The 19,450-nt window shown below is 42.6% G+C and overlaps 1 protein-coding gene across 2 annotated transcripts in view; it reads left to right on the forward strand.

Moving 5' to 3' along the window:
• Positions 1 to 3,087: 3,087 nt before the first annotated feature.
• The window catches only part of LOC106567268 (neurofascin), a 32,840-nt gene continuing 16,477 nt past the window's right edge, over positions 3,088 to 19,450 (forward strand). The window contains exons 1-15 of one of the 2 annotated variants that reach the window (XM_045693171.1): positions 3,088 to 3,426; positions 3,648 to 3,711; positions 3,960 to 4,083; positions 9,341 to 9,446; positions 9,566 to 9,756; positions 10,044 to 10,166; positions 10,547 to 10,765; positions 11,288 to 11,399; positions 12,167 to 12,351; positions 17,104 to 17,235; positions 17,447 to 17,590; positions 17,724 to 17,835; positions 17,916 to 18,079; positions 18,182 to 18,329; positions 18,545 to 18,669. In XM_045693171.1, the coding sequence (XP_045549127.1) occupies positions 3,392 to 3,426; positions 3,648 to 3,711; positions 3,960 to 4,083; positions 9,341 to 9,446; positions 9,566 to 9,756; positions 10,044 to 10,166; positions 10,547 to 10,765; positions 11,288 to 11,399; positions 12,167 to 12,351; positions 17,104 to 17,235; positions 17,447 to 17,590; positions 17,724 to 17,835; positions 17,916 to 18,079; positions 18,182 to 18,329; positions 18,545 to 18,669 (1,984 nt within the window). In that variant the 5' untranslated portion in view covers positions 3,088 to 3,391. The remainder of the gene's footprint in view (positions 3,427 to 3,647; positions 3,712 to 3,959; positions 4,084 to 9,340; positions 9,447 to 9,565; positions 9,757 to 10,043; positions 10,167 to 10,546; positions 10,766 to 11,287; positions 11,400 to 12,166; positions 12,352 to 17,103; positions 17,236 to 17,446; positions 17,591 to 17,723; positions 17,836 to 17,915; positions 18,080 to 18,181; positions 18,330 to 18,544; positions 18,670 to 19,450) is intronic. The other variant, XM_045693170.1, reaches the window with a different exon arrangement.

Consider the following 19,450-nt stretch of genomic DNA (forward strand, 5'->3'; position numbering starts at 1 on the left):
TGAAATTACTTTAGACATTAAATCATCTTCATTCTATGCCATATGATAGTCCTCTTCCCCGTTTTGATTGATTGCTGTATGAAGAAATTACATGTTATGATGACATTTTGTCTCTTTTCAGCTGATGCGTGACAGCTAATCTGTCACAATGGATGGAGATGATGCTATGTTTGTTGTATCCACATTACACATAATATGGTGCCCATTTAACAAGTTGTGGGACCAGAACAGGGTTTGACCTGATTTTAACCTCTGAAGTCCTCACGAAGTATTGACACATGTCCTGCATGTGGTTGGAAAGAATGCCAATGTTTCCTGATAACACACACACACATTAGACCAGAGAAGATCAGAGTCCACTGAGAAACCGATGGAGGAAAAGGGCTGTTCAATGTAAGAACTAAATCTGTCAAAAGGAAAGAGAGATGACAGGAAATACAGCAGGTAACTTTGTTTTATTTCCTTGTATTTCATCTGTCCTTTGATTATTTTGAATACAAGAAATCTTGATGAAACCTGTAAAATGTTCTGCTGCTCATTGGTAACTAACTAATGTAATACCCCATGTTGAAGAATGTGGACCATGAGCTCAGTACAACACTATTGTTTAGGTTTTTGTTGTACTTTGTAAAGAAACAATTTATAGCTTGAAGAAAAAGTAATGTTTCTCTCATGGAATGTCTTTACTTGACCAGTAGATACATGAAAGGCTATTGGCATGTGCACATAAGTCCTACATGGACATGATGTAAAGATCTTATTCTCTGATGAACACACCATGACAACTGTTTGTATCTGACTGAGACTGCTTATAGGCAGAGTCAAGCTTTAAATGATCTCATCCACTTTCAAGAAGAGGGTGGGTCCATCTTCCACTGAATCAGCACTTTTGTATCAGACAAACGGAGTGAATACTGTATTTTGTTTAGTTCCCACGATTCTCCGTGTAGGTCTAAGCTGTTGGCGTGCTGTCAGAGTTTTGCCAATGGTCTTTTTCTCAAGGGAGATGTACTCCTCATTTGCAGAGATATTTGCTTTTGATTTGAAGATTTGTACTTGAAATGAAAACATTACATGCTCTTCATAATTTATACTTAAACCGATTTTCATGGCACTTGGAATGGTTCAATATTCAGCCAGGCCTAAACCTCCAGTTATGTAAATGTGCAGTGCTGAGAGTGATTGATACTGGCAGTTAAAAGCAGTAATTGATTATGTATTTAATACGGCAATGAAGAGATACAGTTGTTTGTAATATAACATAAGTTCTTGATTTCTAAGCACTGTTACAGAGTCCAAATGAGAATGATGAGAACAACATAGTGGTCCCTCTTAAGTGGAATTTCTCTCCTCCCAACCCCTGTGTCTGTTTCCGTTCCTGAACAGGCAGCTTGTGTAGAGATGGAGAAATCCTCCTACATGCCATCTGCTCCTAGCCAAGCCCTGGCCACACATGCCAAAGGGGACCCACGGGACATAGAGACCTTGTTGTCCTCACGGAGCTGTGCTTCTCTCGAGCCCTTCACACAGTGCAATCTGGTGCATGGCACTGGTCAGACTGGAACCCTGCTCAAGTCAAATACATCGTAAGAAAAAATCCATGCCAAGAGCCAAGTAGCTGAACATTTTTCGCTTTTGTTTCCTTTTTGAGGGGCCTCAACTTCTGTTCAATCACAATGATGTGGTGGGAAAGACGAGCACGAGGCTGAGCCATACTCAAGTTCTGTTCTCATCCCTGTGACATTGTTATATCTCTGTCACTGCGAAAACCTCAATGGTTTATGTCAAGGTCATCGTCAGAGCTGATTGTGATCTGTGACTCCAAGCCCCCTTAGCAAAAGATAATTTAAAACCCTTTAGCGTCTTTTGCACAAACAAGCAGATATCATTTATTGGTGTCACCCTTGCCATTTGTGATTGTCCATTCTAACATAGAGTGCAGTATGCTGCATATTCATGCTTTTGTGCTGTGTCTGGATTCCTTGGCACCTACACAGATCAGAACTATGTGGAGAGTCTTGAGATGGCTTTTGTTTCCCACAGAGACAGAGGCCTCTTCAAGGGTCCTGTGCTGTTTCTAGAAAAGAAAGCATTTAGTTTGCCTGAAGGGTCCTCGGCTGAATGGCTTTGACCTTCCCCCTTTTTGAAGATGTCAGTCTGAATGATTTATCTTGCTTGGGTGTACTGTATCAGAGTGGTCCAGAATAGGAATAGAAAACGCTGATTCGCTACATATTGGAAGGAGAAAATAGTGGGAAGATGGCCGGAGTGCAATTAAGTGTTTATCGCACAAAAGGAAGTTTGTTTTTCTGCATGTTTAGACACCATAAAATCACATTCAACACAGTTCACAATCAGACAAAACAGACACAGCTTGTTACAAATATGCCTCTGATTTGGCTGTACATCAATATTGTTCATCCCCAGTAACAGTCTTTGTGATAAGGTCATATGCCAGAGTTTTTTCTTGCATGTAAAATTCATGTAAAATAGTTTTCAGCAGCCAACAGTAAGGCCCACATCACTGATGTCATCAAAAACATAAGCATGCAAACTATGTGCATACTATGGGCTGGCTGGTGAGTTACAGAGTATTTCGGTGTAAACACTAATAAGCCCATAAGAAGCATGTGGAACTGCAATGCAGATAAAGCATTGTTGTTTACACAGCTTTGAGGTGATTACAAAATATGATGTCTGGCTTCCCTCATAATTTCCTCCACATAGGCATCATCATATTGAGTCAGCATACAAGGTTGTGACCACAGACAATAAACGGGTTAGCTGACAACGTCACGAAAACTATGCATGCATTTCAGTGGGGCAGAAGTGTGTGTGCTGTGATTCTAGATGGCCAGATAGCTAGCAACAATGACAAGAAGTAAGTGACTCGTTTCAGCTAGTTTTATTTTTGTTCTTGATACCGTGCCATGTTTTGACTGATGTAATGTCTAGGCTAATATATGAGAGAGAGAGAGGCAGAGAGAGAGAGAGAGAAGCAGAGAGAGAGAGGCAGAGAGAGAGAGAGAAGCAGAGAGAGAGAGAGAGACAGAGAGAGAGAGAGAGAAGCAGAGAGAGGCAGAGAGAGAGAAGCAGAGAGAGAGAGAGAGGCAGAGAGAGAGCGAGAGGCAGGGACAGAGATGTGGGTGGTGAGGGAGGTGTAGGGAGCTCATTCATGAGATGGGTGGGCAGAATGGCCATGGCACAGACAGAAGTCTGTCCACTATGCTCTGTCTCTCCAGAATCCTGCTGTTCGATTGACCAAGAAAATGGAATTGACTGATTGAGCGCCAAGGATTTTATCCGCTTACTGCACTAACTGGACATTAGAATTGTGGAGAAACTCAATGCATTGGAAAGTCTTGTAGATGATGGGGAAGGGGGAACCCTGATGCGATTTCACTTGAAGGATTGTACTTATGAAAGGTAACGCAGATGTAATGAGCTAACGAGAGGAGGAAAAGTTTTGATAATGGTTGTTGAGTTGATCAATGAATCTGATCAATGATCTGTTTTGCTATGCTTTATGTTGTGTATATTTAGAAATGAACAGTAAAATAGTAGTGACATTACATGATAACAATGTGTGTATTTCATTGGGATTCAAATAAATCTATACAGCAACTAACAAGAGCTTTATAATGTAGTCCTGTGGAGGCTGGTTTTTCAGAATGGCTTGAGACTGGAGTTGAGTCCTGGCCATGTGTGTTGGTAGGTGGATCTATTGTGCGACAAAGAGACTCTGTCAGAGAATGTGCCAGTGCTGACTGTTGAGTGGGACAGAAATGAAATATTGCTGTTTGGAAACTAAATATTATTTCATTTTATTTGGTTGTTTTGTGCTGGAAAATATTGTCTTAGAAAACAATTGGTCCTATAAATGTCACAATATTTAATTTAATTTGATTTCATGAAACAGTTTAATTGCTTAAATCGGTCACTTATAAAACAGTTTATAGATAGTTCAACAGGATCTCTGGAGGCCATTCACTGTAGAGATGAGGACGCTGGTCAGATCAACTCTATTACTGCTATTACTGCTGTTATGGCAACGGCTGACTGCCATCGATGTCCCACTGGAAAGTAAGTCAACACAACCTATTGTGGCCCTGCTAGAAGGTGATATACTGTAACAGTGTACAGTGCTGTATATTTAAGCAATAAGGCACGAGGGGGTGTGGTATATGGCCAATGTCAATTAGAAACTGGGTGATTTGAGCCCTGAATGATGATTGGCTGAAAGCCGTGGTACTGTATATCAGACCGTATACCACGGGTATGACAAAAAATTACTTTTTACTGTTTTAATTATGTTGGTATCTAGTTTATAATAGTAATAAGGCACCTCGGGGGTTTGTGGTATGTGGCCAATATACCACGGCTAAGGGCTGTGTCCAGGCACTCTGCGTTGCGTCGTGCTAAGAACAGCCCTTAGAAGTGGTTTGTTGTCCATATACAGTGCATTCGGAAAGTATTCAGACCCCTTGACTTTTTCCACATTTTATTACGTTACAGCCTTATTCTAAAATGTATTACATTAAAAAAAAATCCCCATCAATTTACACACAATACCCCAAAATGACAAAGCGAAAACAGGTTTTTAGATTTTTTTGCAAATGTAAAAAAACAAAAACAAAACAGAAACACTTTATTTACATAAATATTTAGACTTGAAATTGAGCTCAGGTGCATCCTGTTTCCATTGACCATCGTTGAGATTGTCGTGGAAATTCTACACAGGGACACTCAAAGTCAATCTTAAATGAATCATTGTTTATTAACAGCATGATGGAGAGGTCAGAGTCAAACTTAGATGCATAAAGTACCGGTCTGAAGTGAGCTCCACCGGGGTAGTCCCGTTGGTTCTCTTGTACTGTATAATGTTTATACAGACAAGTTATATTTGCATGATTTAGCTTATTCGTCAATCATAAATAATTGATTATTCACGTCTGGTTCCTTCATGTGACAGACCAATACCTCACGAGGCTTCTTCTCTCCAAGCTGAGACCTTGAAACTGAGATATCCTTTTTGTTCCCAAACAAGGTTCTGGGCATTCTGCCAAATTGCTCACTGATAGTGAGGATTCCTCCCAGGTACGTTCAATCAGTCACATGCATGAACACAGAAATTGGTTATTAGAAAAGCACAAACATAGAATGTTCCATCACCAGATGTTTCTACAACTTGATTGGAGTCCACCTGTGGTAAATTCAATGGATTGGACATGATTTAGAAAGGCACACACCTGTCTATATAAGGTCCCATAGTTGACAGTGCATGTCAGAGCAAAAACCAAGCCACGAGGTCGAAGGAATTGTCCTTAGAGCTCCGAGACAGGATTGTGTCGAGACACAGTGTAACGGTTGTCGTCTGGAATGGAGGACCAAAACGCAGCAGGAATGTGGATGCTCATCTTGTATTTATTTGAAAATAAAGTGAACACCAAAAAAACGAAGAACTCACGAACAACAAAACAGTCTTGTCAGGCTCACACACGCAAAACAAGAAACAACCTCCCACAAATCACAAACACAAACACACCCTAATATATAGGACTCTCAATCAAAGGCAACTAGACAACCCCTGCCTCCAATTGAGAGTCCACACCCCAATTAACTAAACATAGAAACAGACTAACTAGAAAGAACATAGAAATAGACTAACAGAGCAGTGACCAAAAAACCCGGAAATAATAAATCAAACACCCTACTACATAAACCATCACCCCGAAACACATAAACAAAATACCCTCTGCCACGTCCTGACCAAACTACAATAGCAAATAATCTTTATACTGGACGTGACAGTACCACCCCCCCCCCCCCTAAAGGTGCAGACCCCGGATGCACCTCATAAATAAACAAAAAAATAATTCAACAACAAAAATACAAATTCCCCCTAAACTAAAGGGAGGGAAGGGAGGGTGGCTGCCGTCAACAACGGCACCTGTGCTACACCCCCCCCCCCACCCCCCCACCCACCTATACCGGAGGTGGTTCTGGCTCCGGCCTACTGTCCTCCAGAATGCAGACAGACTTGATCAGTTTTGGGCCGTAGGCAGACTCCCCTCGTTCCGGATCATCGGCAGACCTCTTCCGTTCCATACTGTAGGCAGACTCATTCGATATACAGTTAATCATATCTAGTTCCGAATCGTCAGACTTACTCAGTTCCGGGTTGCTGATAGACTCCCTTGGTTCCGGGTCACAGGCAGACCCCTTCGGTTCCGGATCGCAGGCAGACTCCCTCAGTTCCGGGTCGCAGGCAGACTCCCTCGGTTCCGGGTCGCAGGCAGACCCCTTGGGTTCCGGGTCGTAGGCAGGCTCCTTCGGTTCCGGGTCGCAGGCAAGCTCCCTCGGTTCCGGATCACAGGCAGTCTCCTTTGGTTCCGGGTCGCAGGCAGGCTCCTTCGGTTCCGGGTCGCAGGCAGACTCCCTCGGTTCCGGGTCACAGGCAGTCTCCCTCGGTTCCGGATCACAGGCAGTCTCCCTCGGTTCCGGATCACAGGCAGTCTCCCTCGGTTCCTGATCACAGGCAGTCTCCCTCGGTTCCGGACTAGACACTGTTGCCGGATACTCTGGACTGCACACTGGTGCCGGATACTCTGGACTGCACACTGTTGCCGGATACTCTGGACTGCACACAGTTGCCGGATACTCTGGACCGCACACTGTTGCCGGATACTCTGGACCGCACACTGTTGCCGGATACTCTGGACTGCATACTGTTGCCGGATACTCTGGACTGCACACTATTGCCGAACTCTCGAGGCTGGGCTGACGCACTGGAAGCCTGATGCGTGGTACTGGTACTGGATGTGCCAGTCTGGGGACACGCACCTCGGGGCTAGTGCGGGAAGCGGGAACAGGCCGAGTCGGACTGGGTTGACGCACTAGAAGCCTGATGCGTGGTGCTGGTACTGGAGGTATCAGCCTGGGAACACGCACCTCAGGGCTAGTGCGGGGAGCGGGAACAGGCCGAGTCGGACTGGGTTGACGCACTAGAAGCCTGATGCGTGGTGCTGGTACTGGAGGTCTCAGCTTGGTAACACACACCTCAGGGCTAGTGCGGGGAGCGGGAACAGGCCGAGCCGGACTGGGTTGACGCACTAGGAGCCTGATGCGTGGTGCTGGTACTGGAGGTATCAGCCTGGGAACACGCACCTCAGGGCTAGTGCGGGGAGCGGGAACAGGAGGAGTCGGACTGGGCTGACGCACTGGACCGTAGAGGCGTACTGGCAGTCTCGAGCACAGAACTGGCACCGCTCCTACTGGCTGGATGCCCACTTCCCCCTGGCAAATGCGGGGCACTGGCACTGCGCGTACCGGCCTAAAAATACCTGGCCTCGCCACAGTACCCATTACCCCGAAGCACGGGACCTGTCCATTCACTGGTTGCCCAGAAAAGATATGGGGATTTGGCCTGGGGCTCAATCCTCGCCCAGCCAAACTACCCATGTGCCCCCCCCAAAATAATTCTTGGGGCTGCCTCTCGGGCTTAAACGCCAGTCGTGTTCCCCGGTAGCGTTCCCGGTCCTCACCAGACTTCCTCCATGGGCCCTCTCCGGCCAGAATCTGCTCCAACGTCCATTTCTCCCGCCAGTCCATATCGAATTCCCCTTGCTCCTTACTCCGCTGCTTGATCTATTTTAGGTGGGAGGTTCTGTAACGGTTGTCGTCTGGAATGGAGGACCAAAACACAGCAGGAATGTGGATGCTCATCTTGTATTTATTTGAAAATAAAGTGAACACCAAAATAACAAAAAAACGAAGAACTCACGAACAACAAAACAGTCTTGTCAGGCTCACACACGCAAAACAAGAAACAACCTCCCACAAATCACAAACACAAACACACCCTAATATATAGGACTCTCAATCAAAGGCAACTAGACAACCCCTGCCTCCAATTGAGAGTCCACACCCCAATTAACTAAACATAGAAACAGACTAACTAGAAAGAACATAGAAATAGACTAACAGAGCAGTGACCAGAAAAACCCGGAAATAATAAATCAAACACCCTACTACATAAACCATCACCCCGAAACACATAAACAAAATACCCTCTGCCACGTCCTGACCAAACTACAATAGCAAATAATCTTTATACTGGTCAGGACGTGACACACAGATCTGGGGAAGGGTACCAAACATTTATGCAGCATTGAAGGTCCCCAAGAACACAGTGGCCTCCATCATTCTTAAATGAAATAAATTTGGAACCACCAAGACCCTTCTTAGAGCTGGCCGCCTGGCCAAACTGAGCAATCGGGAAAGAAGGGCCTTGGTCAGGGAGGTGACCAAGAACCCGATGGTCACTCTGACAGAGCTCCAGAGTTCCTTTATGGAGATGGGAGAACTTTCCAGATGGGCAACCATCTCTGCAGCACTCCACCAATCAGGCCTTTATGATAGAGTGGCCAGATGGAAGCCACTCCTCAGTAAAATGCACGGCAGCCCGCTTGGAGTTTGCCAAAGGCACCTAAAGGACTCTCAGACCATGAGAAACAAGGTTCTCTGGTCTGATAAAACCAAGATTGAACTCTTTGGCCTGATTGCCAAGCGTCACGTCTGGAGGAAACCTGTCGTCATCCCTATGGTGGTGGCAACATCACGCTGTGGGAATGTTTTTCAGCGGCAGGGACAAGGAGACTAGTCAGGATCGAGGGAAAGATGAACAGAGCAAAGTACAGAGAGATCCTTGATGAAAACCTGCTCCAGAGCACTCAGGAACTCAGACTGGGGAGAAGGTTCACCTTCCAATAGGACAATGATCCTAAGCACACAGTCTCAATGTCCTTGAGTGGCCCAGCCAGAGCCCGGACTTGAACCCGATTGAACATCTCTGGAGAGACCTGGAAATAGCTGTGCAGCAACACTCCCCATCCAACCTGACAGAGTTTGAGAAGATCTGCAGAGAAGAATGGGAGAAACTCCCCAAATACAGGTGTGCCAAGCTTGTAGCATCATACCCAAGAAGACTCAAGTCTGTAATTGCTGCCAAAGGTGCTACAACAAAGTACTGAGTAAAGGGTCTAAATACTTATGTAAATGTGAAATTTCCACTTTTTTTATGAATTTGCAAATATTTTAAAAAACATGTTTTTGCTTGGTCATTATGGGGCATTGTGTGTAGATTGATGAGGAAAAAAACAATTGAATCCATTTTAAAATAAGGCTGTAATGTAACAAAATCAAAAAAGTCAAGGGGGTCTGAATACTTTCCGAATGCACATACCAAACCACCTCATGCCTTATTGCTTAAAAACAGTATCTCAATTAATGTACAATCCTAATGTAATCAGGTCTTTAATTTTGACTTGTCCACCTACAGTCAGACAGCCCCCCACCATTATAAAACAGTCGTTGAAGGAACATGTTGTGGACCCCAGAGACAATATGGTTGTGGAGTGTGAAGCCAAAGGCACCCCCCACCCAATGTAAGAACTGACACATCCAAAACACTTTCTTTATAGTTCAAAGCCATGTACAAATTGTGAGCAGCTGTAGTAGAACACTTTTAATTACCTGATCCAAAAGACTTGCCTTTATTCCTAAGTTTCTCATGGAGGCGTAATGGGAAGTACTTCAACGTGGCAAAGGACCCTCAGGCCTCAATGAGGAGACGTTCGGGGACGCTGGACATCTATGCCTGGACTGACCCAGGGGCCTATGAGGGGGAGTACCAGTGTGTTGTCACCAACGAGTATGGCACTGCATACTCAAACAAGATCAACCTACACATCTCTAGTAAGCTGCCCTCCATTCAGGCTTTTGAATCCATTGTCACAGAGTACATTTGAAAAGCCAGTGCCTCAAACCATTATAATGCTAAACGTTTGTGGCAGAACCAAGCAAAGCCTAAAGGGACAAATCTCTCCAAAGTTCAATTCTGTCAGCCGTTTTCAGACCTCAAAAATAGTTCTAACGTTAAGATAAGTCCATGTCCCAGCAAGATTCTGCTCCCTGTGTTAAATGTATGTTACATCATCCTCTTAACCCAATATAAACAAATTACCCCTATGTGCCCATGTCAGAGGCCACTCTGTGGCCCAGAGAGGTGTTGGAGCCAGTAACAGTAAGTGTTGGTCTCCCTCTGGTCCTGGACTGCAGCCCTCCTCCAGGCCCTCCCAAACCTGAGATCTACTGGATGAGCAAGTGTGAGTAGGCCTACCTCCTTTTCTCAAATCAGTAGTTTATTTAACTAGGAAAGTCAGTTAATAACAAATTCTTATTTACAATGGAACAGTGGGTTAACTTCCTTGTTCAGAGGCAGAACAACAGATTTTTACCATGTCAGCTCAGGGAATCGATCTAGCAACCTTTCAGTTACTGGCCCAACACTCTAACCACTTGGCTACCTGCCGCCCCAGGAATGAAATGTTATATTTTATAACTAATGACAACCACCTGTCTCTCTTTCTGAACTGATGAGCTTCTTTTTTTAAACATATTTTTGTATTCTGATACTTATCCCAAACATATTGACTCAAGATGACCTTACCAGGAAATGCATACATAACTTAATATTCAATTTCAGGTTCATCTGGTAGACCTTTCAACTGGCCTCACCAGCCCCACCCCCCAGTCATGCTGCCTATCAAACAGGACCGTAGAGTGTCTATGGGGGTGAATGGAGATCTCTACTTCTCTCATGTCTATGTCAATGACTCTGCCACCGACTACTGCTGCAATGCACGCTTCCCCTACAAAAACATTATCCAGCAGAAGATGCCTATTACCGTCAGAGTCCTTACAAGTTAGTATTGGTTACTGCATAACATGCATCAACAGTATGTGACACAAGGGTCCCACCATTTTATTTACTACCATGTACTAACTTACCTACCTCATTAAACAGTTGCTCCCCCCCCCCCCTTGGCTCACTGCTGTACGATTTAAGTTGTATTGCTGAGCACACTTACAGATTCCACATTGTTAATTTCAGACTATCACCTAAAATGATTTACAGTTCTCCTCTGATCTAACTGCACTGCTTTATGTTGTTAATTTTTTATTTTTTATATACAAACAGAAATGAACAATCTCCTCGTCTTAACACGATATAACATTCTAGAGCATTCTTCTATAACATTGACATGTCTTGAAATAGAGATCAGACAGTGTTGTTGTGGAGTGAAAATAGCAAAAACATTGCATTTGCTCCCAGTGTGGTCCCAATAGTCAATCCACAGCTGTAGTCCCTGCTGTCATGATATTTGACAGTGGGAAAAGTCTTCACTCCTGGATAATTAAATCATCAGGTGTGTTCCCTCCTCAGCACGCATGGTGTCTGAGGCCGCCCCCACCTTCTTGTCTCCGGCCGGAAGGTCTAGCTTCCAGACTGTCCTGCAGGGGGAGGAGCTGCTCCTCGAGTGCATCGCTGCTGGAGTGTGAGTGATCCTCTCAATCACAAACATGAATGTTCATCAAGTGTTTATCAAATGTTACCATTGGGGTTAGTCATTGTATTACTATTACCCAGTGTACTGTTTGTGAATGTAGTGTCAGGTTTCAAATGAAACTAGATGGTCATTTTACGTGAAGTAAAATTGTGTTTCTTGCTTTGGCTCTTTAAAAGTATTTTTGTGGTAGTGGAAAAAGTGTTCTGATTTCAGATTTAAGTAGCAGAGAAGTAGACAAAGATTTCATACTCTCTAACTTTTTGACTAAATTGTTTGGAAAGTGGTCAAAGTAGCTGATTTTGTGTCAGAAAGCGACCTTGTTTACAGTGAATAGATAGAATGTTGGAAGTCATGATGTCACAGTGAGCCCTTAAGAATGTTGAGGAAATCCCATGAAAGTGTATGGAGGACAAAAAAAAGGACAAAACATTTTATAGTTTAAAAATTATAAAAGATATCAAAAAGTTGTATGGAAGCAAACTATTCCAGACCTGTCTACACATTTTAAAGTGATTGGCGTTTCTAGCTTAAATGGTTTAAGAGGAGTAGCATTCCAAAGAATAATAATAAAAAATCTGAAATAATTAGTACAATATTTAGTGTGTCTGCTTTCACAAGCCACAGTAATAAATCGCTTCATGAAATTTGTAACTTCGCCACTATGTATGTTTTTTTGCTCAGGGTGTTCACTTTTATAAGAACCCTCGAAAATCACTCTGAATTGACCTATTTCTTTTTACCATATTTGACCATAGTCCAACCCCTGTCATCACATGGACCAAAGATGGAGATGAACTGGACACAACCAACATTAAAGTGAAGAACTACAACAAGTTGTTGCAGATCCCCAAGGTCTCATTTGAGGACACTGGTGAATACACCTGCACAGCTACTAACAAGATTGGATACCTGGAACACACCATCACTGTCCAGATCAAAGGTCAGATCAAACAACATCTTCACACCTACGGTGCCCTCCACTATTGGCGCTCTTGGTATAAGCAAAATGGGCTTTGAAAAAAATGTCTTTGCCTGTTTATCCTCTTGGATAATATTCACAAAAATCAAACTTTTAATTGAAGTAAAATGATTGAAAAAAATAATTGTGAAATAAATATTTTTCTCCAAATCATGTCTGCCAGAACTATTGGCACCCCTACAAATTCTTATGAGTAAAATCGGACAAAAGTATATTCCCATTCATATTTTACGTTTTTATGTTCACCTGAGTGATTAGGAACACTTAAGTGGTAAGCCATGACTTCCTGTTTCACTGGGGTATAAGTATGTGGTGACCAGTGGTAATTTTAGCATGTAAATCTTGGTGGGGCAAAATAAATAATAAAGTGGGATGTATGCCAGCAAAGCCACAACACAACACTAAACAATACATTAATAGCACTATAACGGTGACAAACAGTACCCACAAACTGTTAGGGCCTACATAAAGCTGTTCCAATATCTTACCACTGCTACACCTGGCTATCAGTGGAGCCTTGTCTGGCAGCGAAACAGTTCATTCAGCTTCATTTACTGCCTTTAAAAAAAACATAGCTGATATGGCTGACTTGTTTAAACAAATGTGGTTTCTAATGACCATTGAGATTTACAAACTATGGCATAAGGGGACAACAAGCGGATAAAAGGCAATCCGTAATTTCGATTAAGACATTAATGAGCGAGCTAGGACGGACGTAGTCAATATAACTATTTGTTTAGCACTTTTGAAATGTACAGCGACAGAATTCAGAACATGGACTGTTCTTATAGTATTCTTCCTGTTCACCAAGTCAGAACCGTAGGATAAATTAAGGGGACATATAAGTAGACAATGAAAGCTCTTACAAAATTAAATGATTACATTTCTCTAAAACAGGTTATAGGCTACATGTGCACCACCAAGTCAGAACAGTAGGCAAAATTAAGAGGGGTAAATAGACCAAATTATTAGTGTGAGGCACATTGGCTACTAACAACACTACACAACATACACTTAGTTGTATATTATGGCATATTACATAATTTATGCAGCAGCATACAAGACATTTTTGGACTTGTTGTTCTGTGCTCACTTGACCAGGAAGTGGCACGGCGGTCCTTCGTGGGCAAATTTAGTCATCAAAGTCTGACATTCTCTGGATTTATGGTGGTTTCAAGACAACTGGGAACTCTGAAAAAACAAGGTCGAATCATGATGACATCATTGATCTTCAGGTCGTAGCTCTAGAAAGAGGCCCGAGTTTCCGATTTACAATTCCGAGTTGGATGACCGTTCAAAACGCATTTCGCAGTCGGAGCTCGTTTTTTCCTGGAATTCCCCGTTGTCTTGAACTCACTGAAGTCAAGTTTTCGCAGTTCCGAGTTAACAGTTGTTTTGAGTGCGGCACAAATCATGCTTCATTGACACCATGGCCAATGTTGAATGTTTATCATTTTAAACTTGGAAAAGAGACACTTAATACCAGATTTGGGACCACACAACTACTCCACTGAATAGTAGGCTAGTTATTGCTTTGCAATGCTTGCCACAGCCACTGTCACTGATTCCTTCCAAACCACTCATTGTTGAATTTGCAATTTCCAACTTGTTGTGTAATGTTTATGTCGAATGGCCGATGAGCACCGATACCTTTTATCTATAATTTCTCTTAATTATTTATCTTCATAAGACAAGAATTTAGAAGGATTTTCCAGTAGATTGTCGACTTGATTCATGATGATGACTGCTAGCTAAAATTTTGAAAGTATGATGTTGACATGATCAGTCCAATCAAAGCTACTGTAGATATAACATGATTTGATGTCATTTTATCTGTAGCCAATGACCTTGAGCCTTGTTGGATGGTCACTTATAATGTAACTCTATGCCAGCACCAAAGGGGCTTGAATTTTCAAGGTCTACCCTAAGACTTGGCAGTGACGTACTGTCCCCACGAGTGACAGAACACTGAGCTAATCATGGTACAACTAGAGAACATTACCAACACCTACGCTCAGTATTTTCCGCTGGCTGCCCCACCCCCACAGAAAGCACTGAGCTAGGCTGAAACACCTGCATTTTGGAGGCCAAAAAGATCATCAAGGACAACAACCACCCGAGCCACTGCCTGTTCTCCCAACTATTATCCAGAAGGCGAGGTCAGTACAGGTGCATCAAAGCAGGGACCGAGAGACTGAAAAACAGCTTCTATCTCAAGGCCATCAGACTGCTAAACAGCAATCACTAACTAAGAGAGACTGCTGCCTACATACAGACTCACTAGTCACTTTAATGCCACTTTAATAATGTTTCATATCTTACATTACTCATCTCATATGTATATACTGCATCTTATACCATCTATTGCATCTTGCCTATGACGATCGACCATCACTCATCCATATACAGGATATGTACATATTCTTATTCCATCCCTTTAGATTTTTGTGTATTAGGTAGTTGTTGGGGAATTGTTAGATTGCTTGTTAGATATTACTGCACTGTCGGAACTAGAAGCACAAGCATTTCGCTATACTCACATTAACATCTGCTAACCATGTGTATGTGACCAATAAAATTTGATTTGATATTAATGACATACTTGACACATATTTTTTATTTATTGCTAAAATGAATGACGGGTCGCCACTGGAGGTGACACACAGGCCAAGTTCCCATAGTCATCCATCACTATGGGAAAGACCCGAAAATACATTAATGATGTGTAACAAACGGTTGTTGACCTGCACAAATCAGGAAATTGATATAAGAAAATAGCTCAACGGTTGACAATGCCAATTTCTACTATCAGGGCAATAATGAAGAAGTTTAAAGCAACTGGAGATGTTAACAATCGGCCTGGAAGAGGATGTGTGCCTATATTAACCCCACGCATAGTGAGGAGGATGGTTTGAGTGGCCCAAAAATGTCCAACAACCACAGCTGGAGAATTAAAGACGTTAGTTGGGTCTTGGTAAGAAAGTCTCCAAAACTACAATCCGACATCACCAACATAACCGCAAGTTGTTTGGGAGGGTTGCCATAAAAAAAGCCTTTACTGTCGTCACACAACAAACTAAAGCGCCTACAGTTTGCCAATTGTTAGTGGAACTTTCAATGGGACCGGGTTCTATGGTCAGATTCGACCAAAATATAGCTTTTGGAAACAAACACCAGAAGTGGGTTTGGCGTAGACAGAAAGATAGCAATGCAGAAAAGTACCTCATCCCCCACTGTGATCTTTGATGTTGTGGGGCTGTTATTCTTCCAAAGGCCATGGGCAACTTGTTAGGATACATTGTATCATGAACTCCATCAAGTACCAGCAGATATTAAATCAAAACCTGACTGTCTCTGCTAGGAAGCTCAAACTGGGCTGTGGTTGGATCTTCCAGCAGGACAATGATCCAAAGCACACATCAAAATCAACACAAAAATGGTTCACTGACCACAGAATCAAGGTTTTGCCATGACCATCCCAGTCCCCTGACCTAAACCCCATAGAAAACCTGTGGGATGAGCTGAAGAGGAGAGTCCACAAGCTTGGACCTCGGAATCTGAAGGATCTGGAGAGATTCTGTATGGAGGAATGGTCTCAGATCCCTTGCCATGTGTTCTCCAACCTCATTACGCATTATAGGAGAAGACTCAGAGCTGTTATCTTGGCAAAGAGAGGTTGCACAAAGTATTGAATGAAGGGGTGCCAATAATTATGGTACACTTATATTTGAGAAAAATATTTGCTTGATGATAAGAATGAATTTTTTCTTTCAATTATTTTACTTCAAGTAAAGGTTAGATTTTTGTGAATATTTTGAATGAAAGACCAAGAGCATGAACAATGAAGAAAAAAAATTCACAGCCGTTTTGCTCATATTAAGGGTGTCAATATTAGTGGAGGGCACTGTATTCTCCATCACACCAACACACAGATACAGGGATATTTTTATGATATTAACTCTCCCATTGATCTTTCACATAATCTTTACATTTCACTAGGCAGGTTTCCATTGGCCCAGGTTTCTTCAGCCAAAGCAATGTAGATTTTTTTAAATTTGCGACGTGTTATGGAAACGGCAGATATAGGAGACATTTTATAAAGATATAAAACAGTTCAGTTCAATAGGGATGGATTTTTCTCTTGTCAAACTTTCTTTAGTGTGACAAATGATGATGGAAACTGTGTTTTTCGAAAAAATGGTTGCCGAATAGTTTTGAAGATACGCAGGGCACGTGATGTCTCTGCCCAGTCCCCAACAACCGGATGTTCCAGTTTTCAGGGGAAAGGGAAAGAGATCATGTGACACGACTTCTTCTTTTGGACGTTAACATGGCGACGCTCCATCTTAACTCCTCCTCCACATTTACTGGATTGGTTGAATAGTGCAGAGGAGAACTTCTGCCGACAGTTTTTTTTCTTCTTGTCAAGACCAGCATGTAAGGGATGTAGTTTCAGGAATTTCTTTTGCGCCTGCTACGTTAGGTTAGTTAAATGGAAACGCACCCAAGCAGGCAATATGCCAACTTTCTAAATGTTGACAAAAAAATCACTGGACAAGTTAATGGAAACATAGCTACTGTTTTATTTACTATGGGAGGAAATAGCCCATTTGGTAACACTTTCTATGAACCACTCATATAGCAAATATTCACTGATGTAGCTTCGATTTTTTTTTTCTTCTCAAATTCTGACCTGAGCCGTGTATTTAACAGCGGCTCCATTCTGGTTGGAGAAACCCAGTAACTTGGTTCTGGCCCCAGAGGAGAATGCACGTTTAGTGTGCCGCTCTGACGGCATCCCTCGGCCCAGTATCCGCTGGTTTATCAACGGAGATTCAATCGAAGGTAAGCACAGCCACCTACCCTAAGAATCCAAGTGCACTGTTGCAAATGACTGCAGGAGATTACACTCAAATTGCTCAATTACACGTTTTATGTATAAAATCTGCTGTTTTTTTCACTTAACTGAAAAGACTGTATAGTAAAGTAACAAACTGTTCTATAACTGCAAGGACACAGTATTTCACTTACTTACTGTACTATATGCTTGTTCCAGATGCCTCTCTGGTCCCAAACAGGCAGGTGTCAGGTGATACAATTACCTTCCATTCAGTCACTGTGGCGAACACTGGTGTTTACCAATGCAATGCCTCCAACCAGTATGGCTACCTGTTTGCCAATGCCTACATCAATGTACTGCGTAAGATACCATATTAATTTGCAGAAAATAACCATAATCCTCTCTGTTTGTTGAAATAGTGTAAACGTTAACATAGAAATTACAGTAGATCATCATGGAAGCGTTGGTACGGTCATATGTTCTGTTTCTGTAGATGCAACACCACGTATCCTCAGGCCCAGGACTGCCCTGGTGAAGGTCATTGAGGGCAGCCGCGCCTGGCTAGACTGCCGCTATTTTGGCTCGCCCGTGCCCGATCTGAGCTGGTGAGAACATGTTTATGATGCTCTTCTTTCAGGTGTGTGTGTGCATGCATGTGTGTAACTGCCTACCTCTTTTTGCACAGGTCTAAGTATGGACTTGGAAATCTAGAGGGAAATCGCTTTAAAGTACACAGCAACGGGACCCTGCAGATCAGAGGCACCCGTATGGACGACCAGGGGACATACCTATGTATTGTCAGCAACGTCGCCGGACGTGATGAAAACCAGGTCAAATTAGAGGTCAAAGGTGAATACCCAATAATAGCCTAACTGTAACACTTCTTCATGTGGTTCAATCTACACTGTACATTGCAGGTGTTCTCATGATCCGTATCCTCTTTTTCTCCAGAGTCCACCAAAATCCTCAAACGGCCAGATAATATGAGAGTCCTCCGGGGGACTGATGTCCGGTTGGAGTGTAAGGCCGAACATGACCCCACGGTCACCATCACCACCACCTGGATGAAGAACAAACAGTTCCTCATCATAAGCTGGAGGTGGGCCTGAATATGACTACTCGTCCTTATAACCATTGAAACCATAGGGTTTCTGTTGCCACCCTAACGTCTTAGTTATGGTTATAGCTAACTTCAAACTAACAGAGTTATAGTCTATACATGAGTATAACTAAAGGCTAAATGGTGAATTGTTCAATTGAATTTGTCAAGATGACTTAATGTCATCAGCATTGTGTCCTATTAATTATCTACAGGCTGTCTCTGGATGATTCAACTCTGGTCATCACAAACGTCAACAGACGAGATGAAGGCAACTACACCTGTATCATCAAGACTGAGATAGACAAGACCACTGTCTCCGCCCGCCTGGTGGTGATGGGTAGGACTCTAACGTGACGCTTAGTAAACATACACACAGTGCTTTCAGAAAGTATTCATATCCCTTGACTTATTCCACATTTTGTTGTGTTACAGCCTGAATTCAAAATGTATTAAATAAATAAAAATCTCAGCCATATACACACAATGCCCCATAATGGCAAAGTGAAAACATGTTTTTAGAAATGTTTGCAAATGTATTGAAAATGAAATAGAGAAATATGTCATTTACATAAGTATTCACACTTCTGAGTCAATACATGTTAGAATCACCATTGGCAGCGATTAAAGCTGTGAGTCTTTCTGGGTAAGTCTCTAAGAGCTTGACATACCTGGATTGAACAAAATTCTTCAAGCTCTGTCAAGTTGTTTGTTGATCATTGCAAGACAGCCATCTTGCCATAGATTTTCAAGCCGATTTAAGTCAAAACTGTAACTATGTCACTCAGGAACATTCAATGTCGTCTTGGTAAGCAACTCCAGTGTAGATTTGGCCTTGTGTTTTAGGTTATTGTCCTGCTGAAAGGTGAATTAATCTCCCAGTGTCTGGTGGAAAGCAGGCTGAACTAGGATTGCCGCTAGGATTTTGACTATGCCAAGCTTAATACCAATAACCTGATGCAGCCACCACTATGCTTGAAAATATGGAGAGTGATACTCAGTAATTTGTTGTATTGGATTTGACCCAAACATTACACTTTGCAGTATTCATTTGTGACTTGCTGCAAACAGGATGCATGTTTTGGAACATTTTTATTCTGTAAAGGCTTCCTTCTTTTCAC

The sequence above is a fragment of the Salmo salar genome, chromosome ssa13 (genome assembly GCF_905237065.1).
Source record: "Salmo salar chromosome ssa13, Ssal_v3.1, whole genome shotgun sequence".
NCBI lineage: Eukaryota > Metazoa > Chordata > Actinopteri > Salmoniformes > Salmonidae > Salmo > Salmo salar.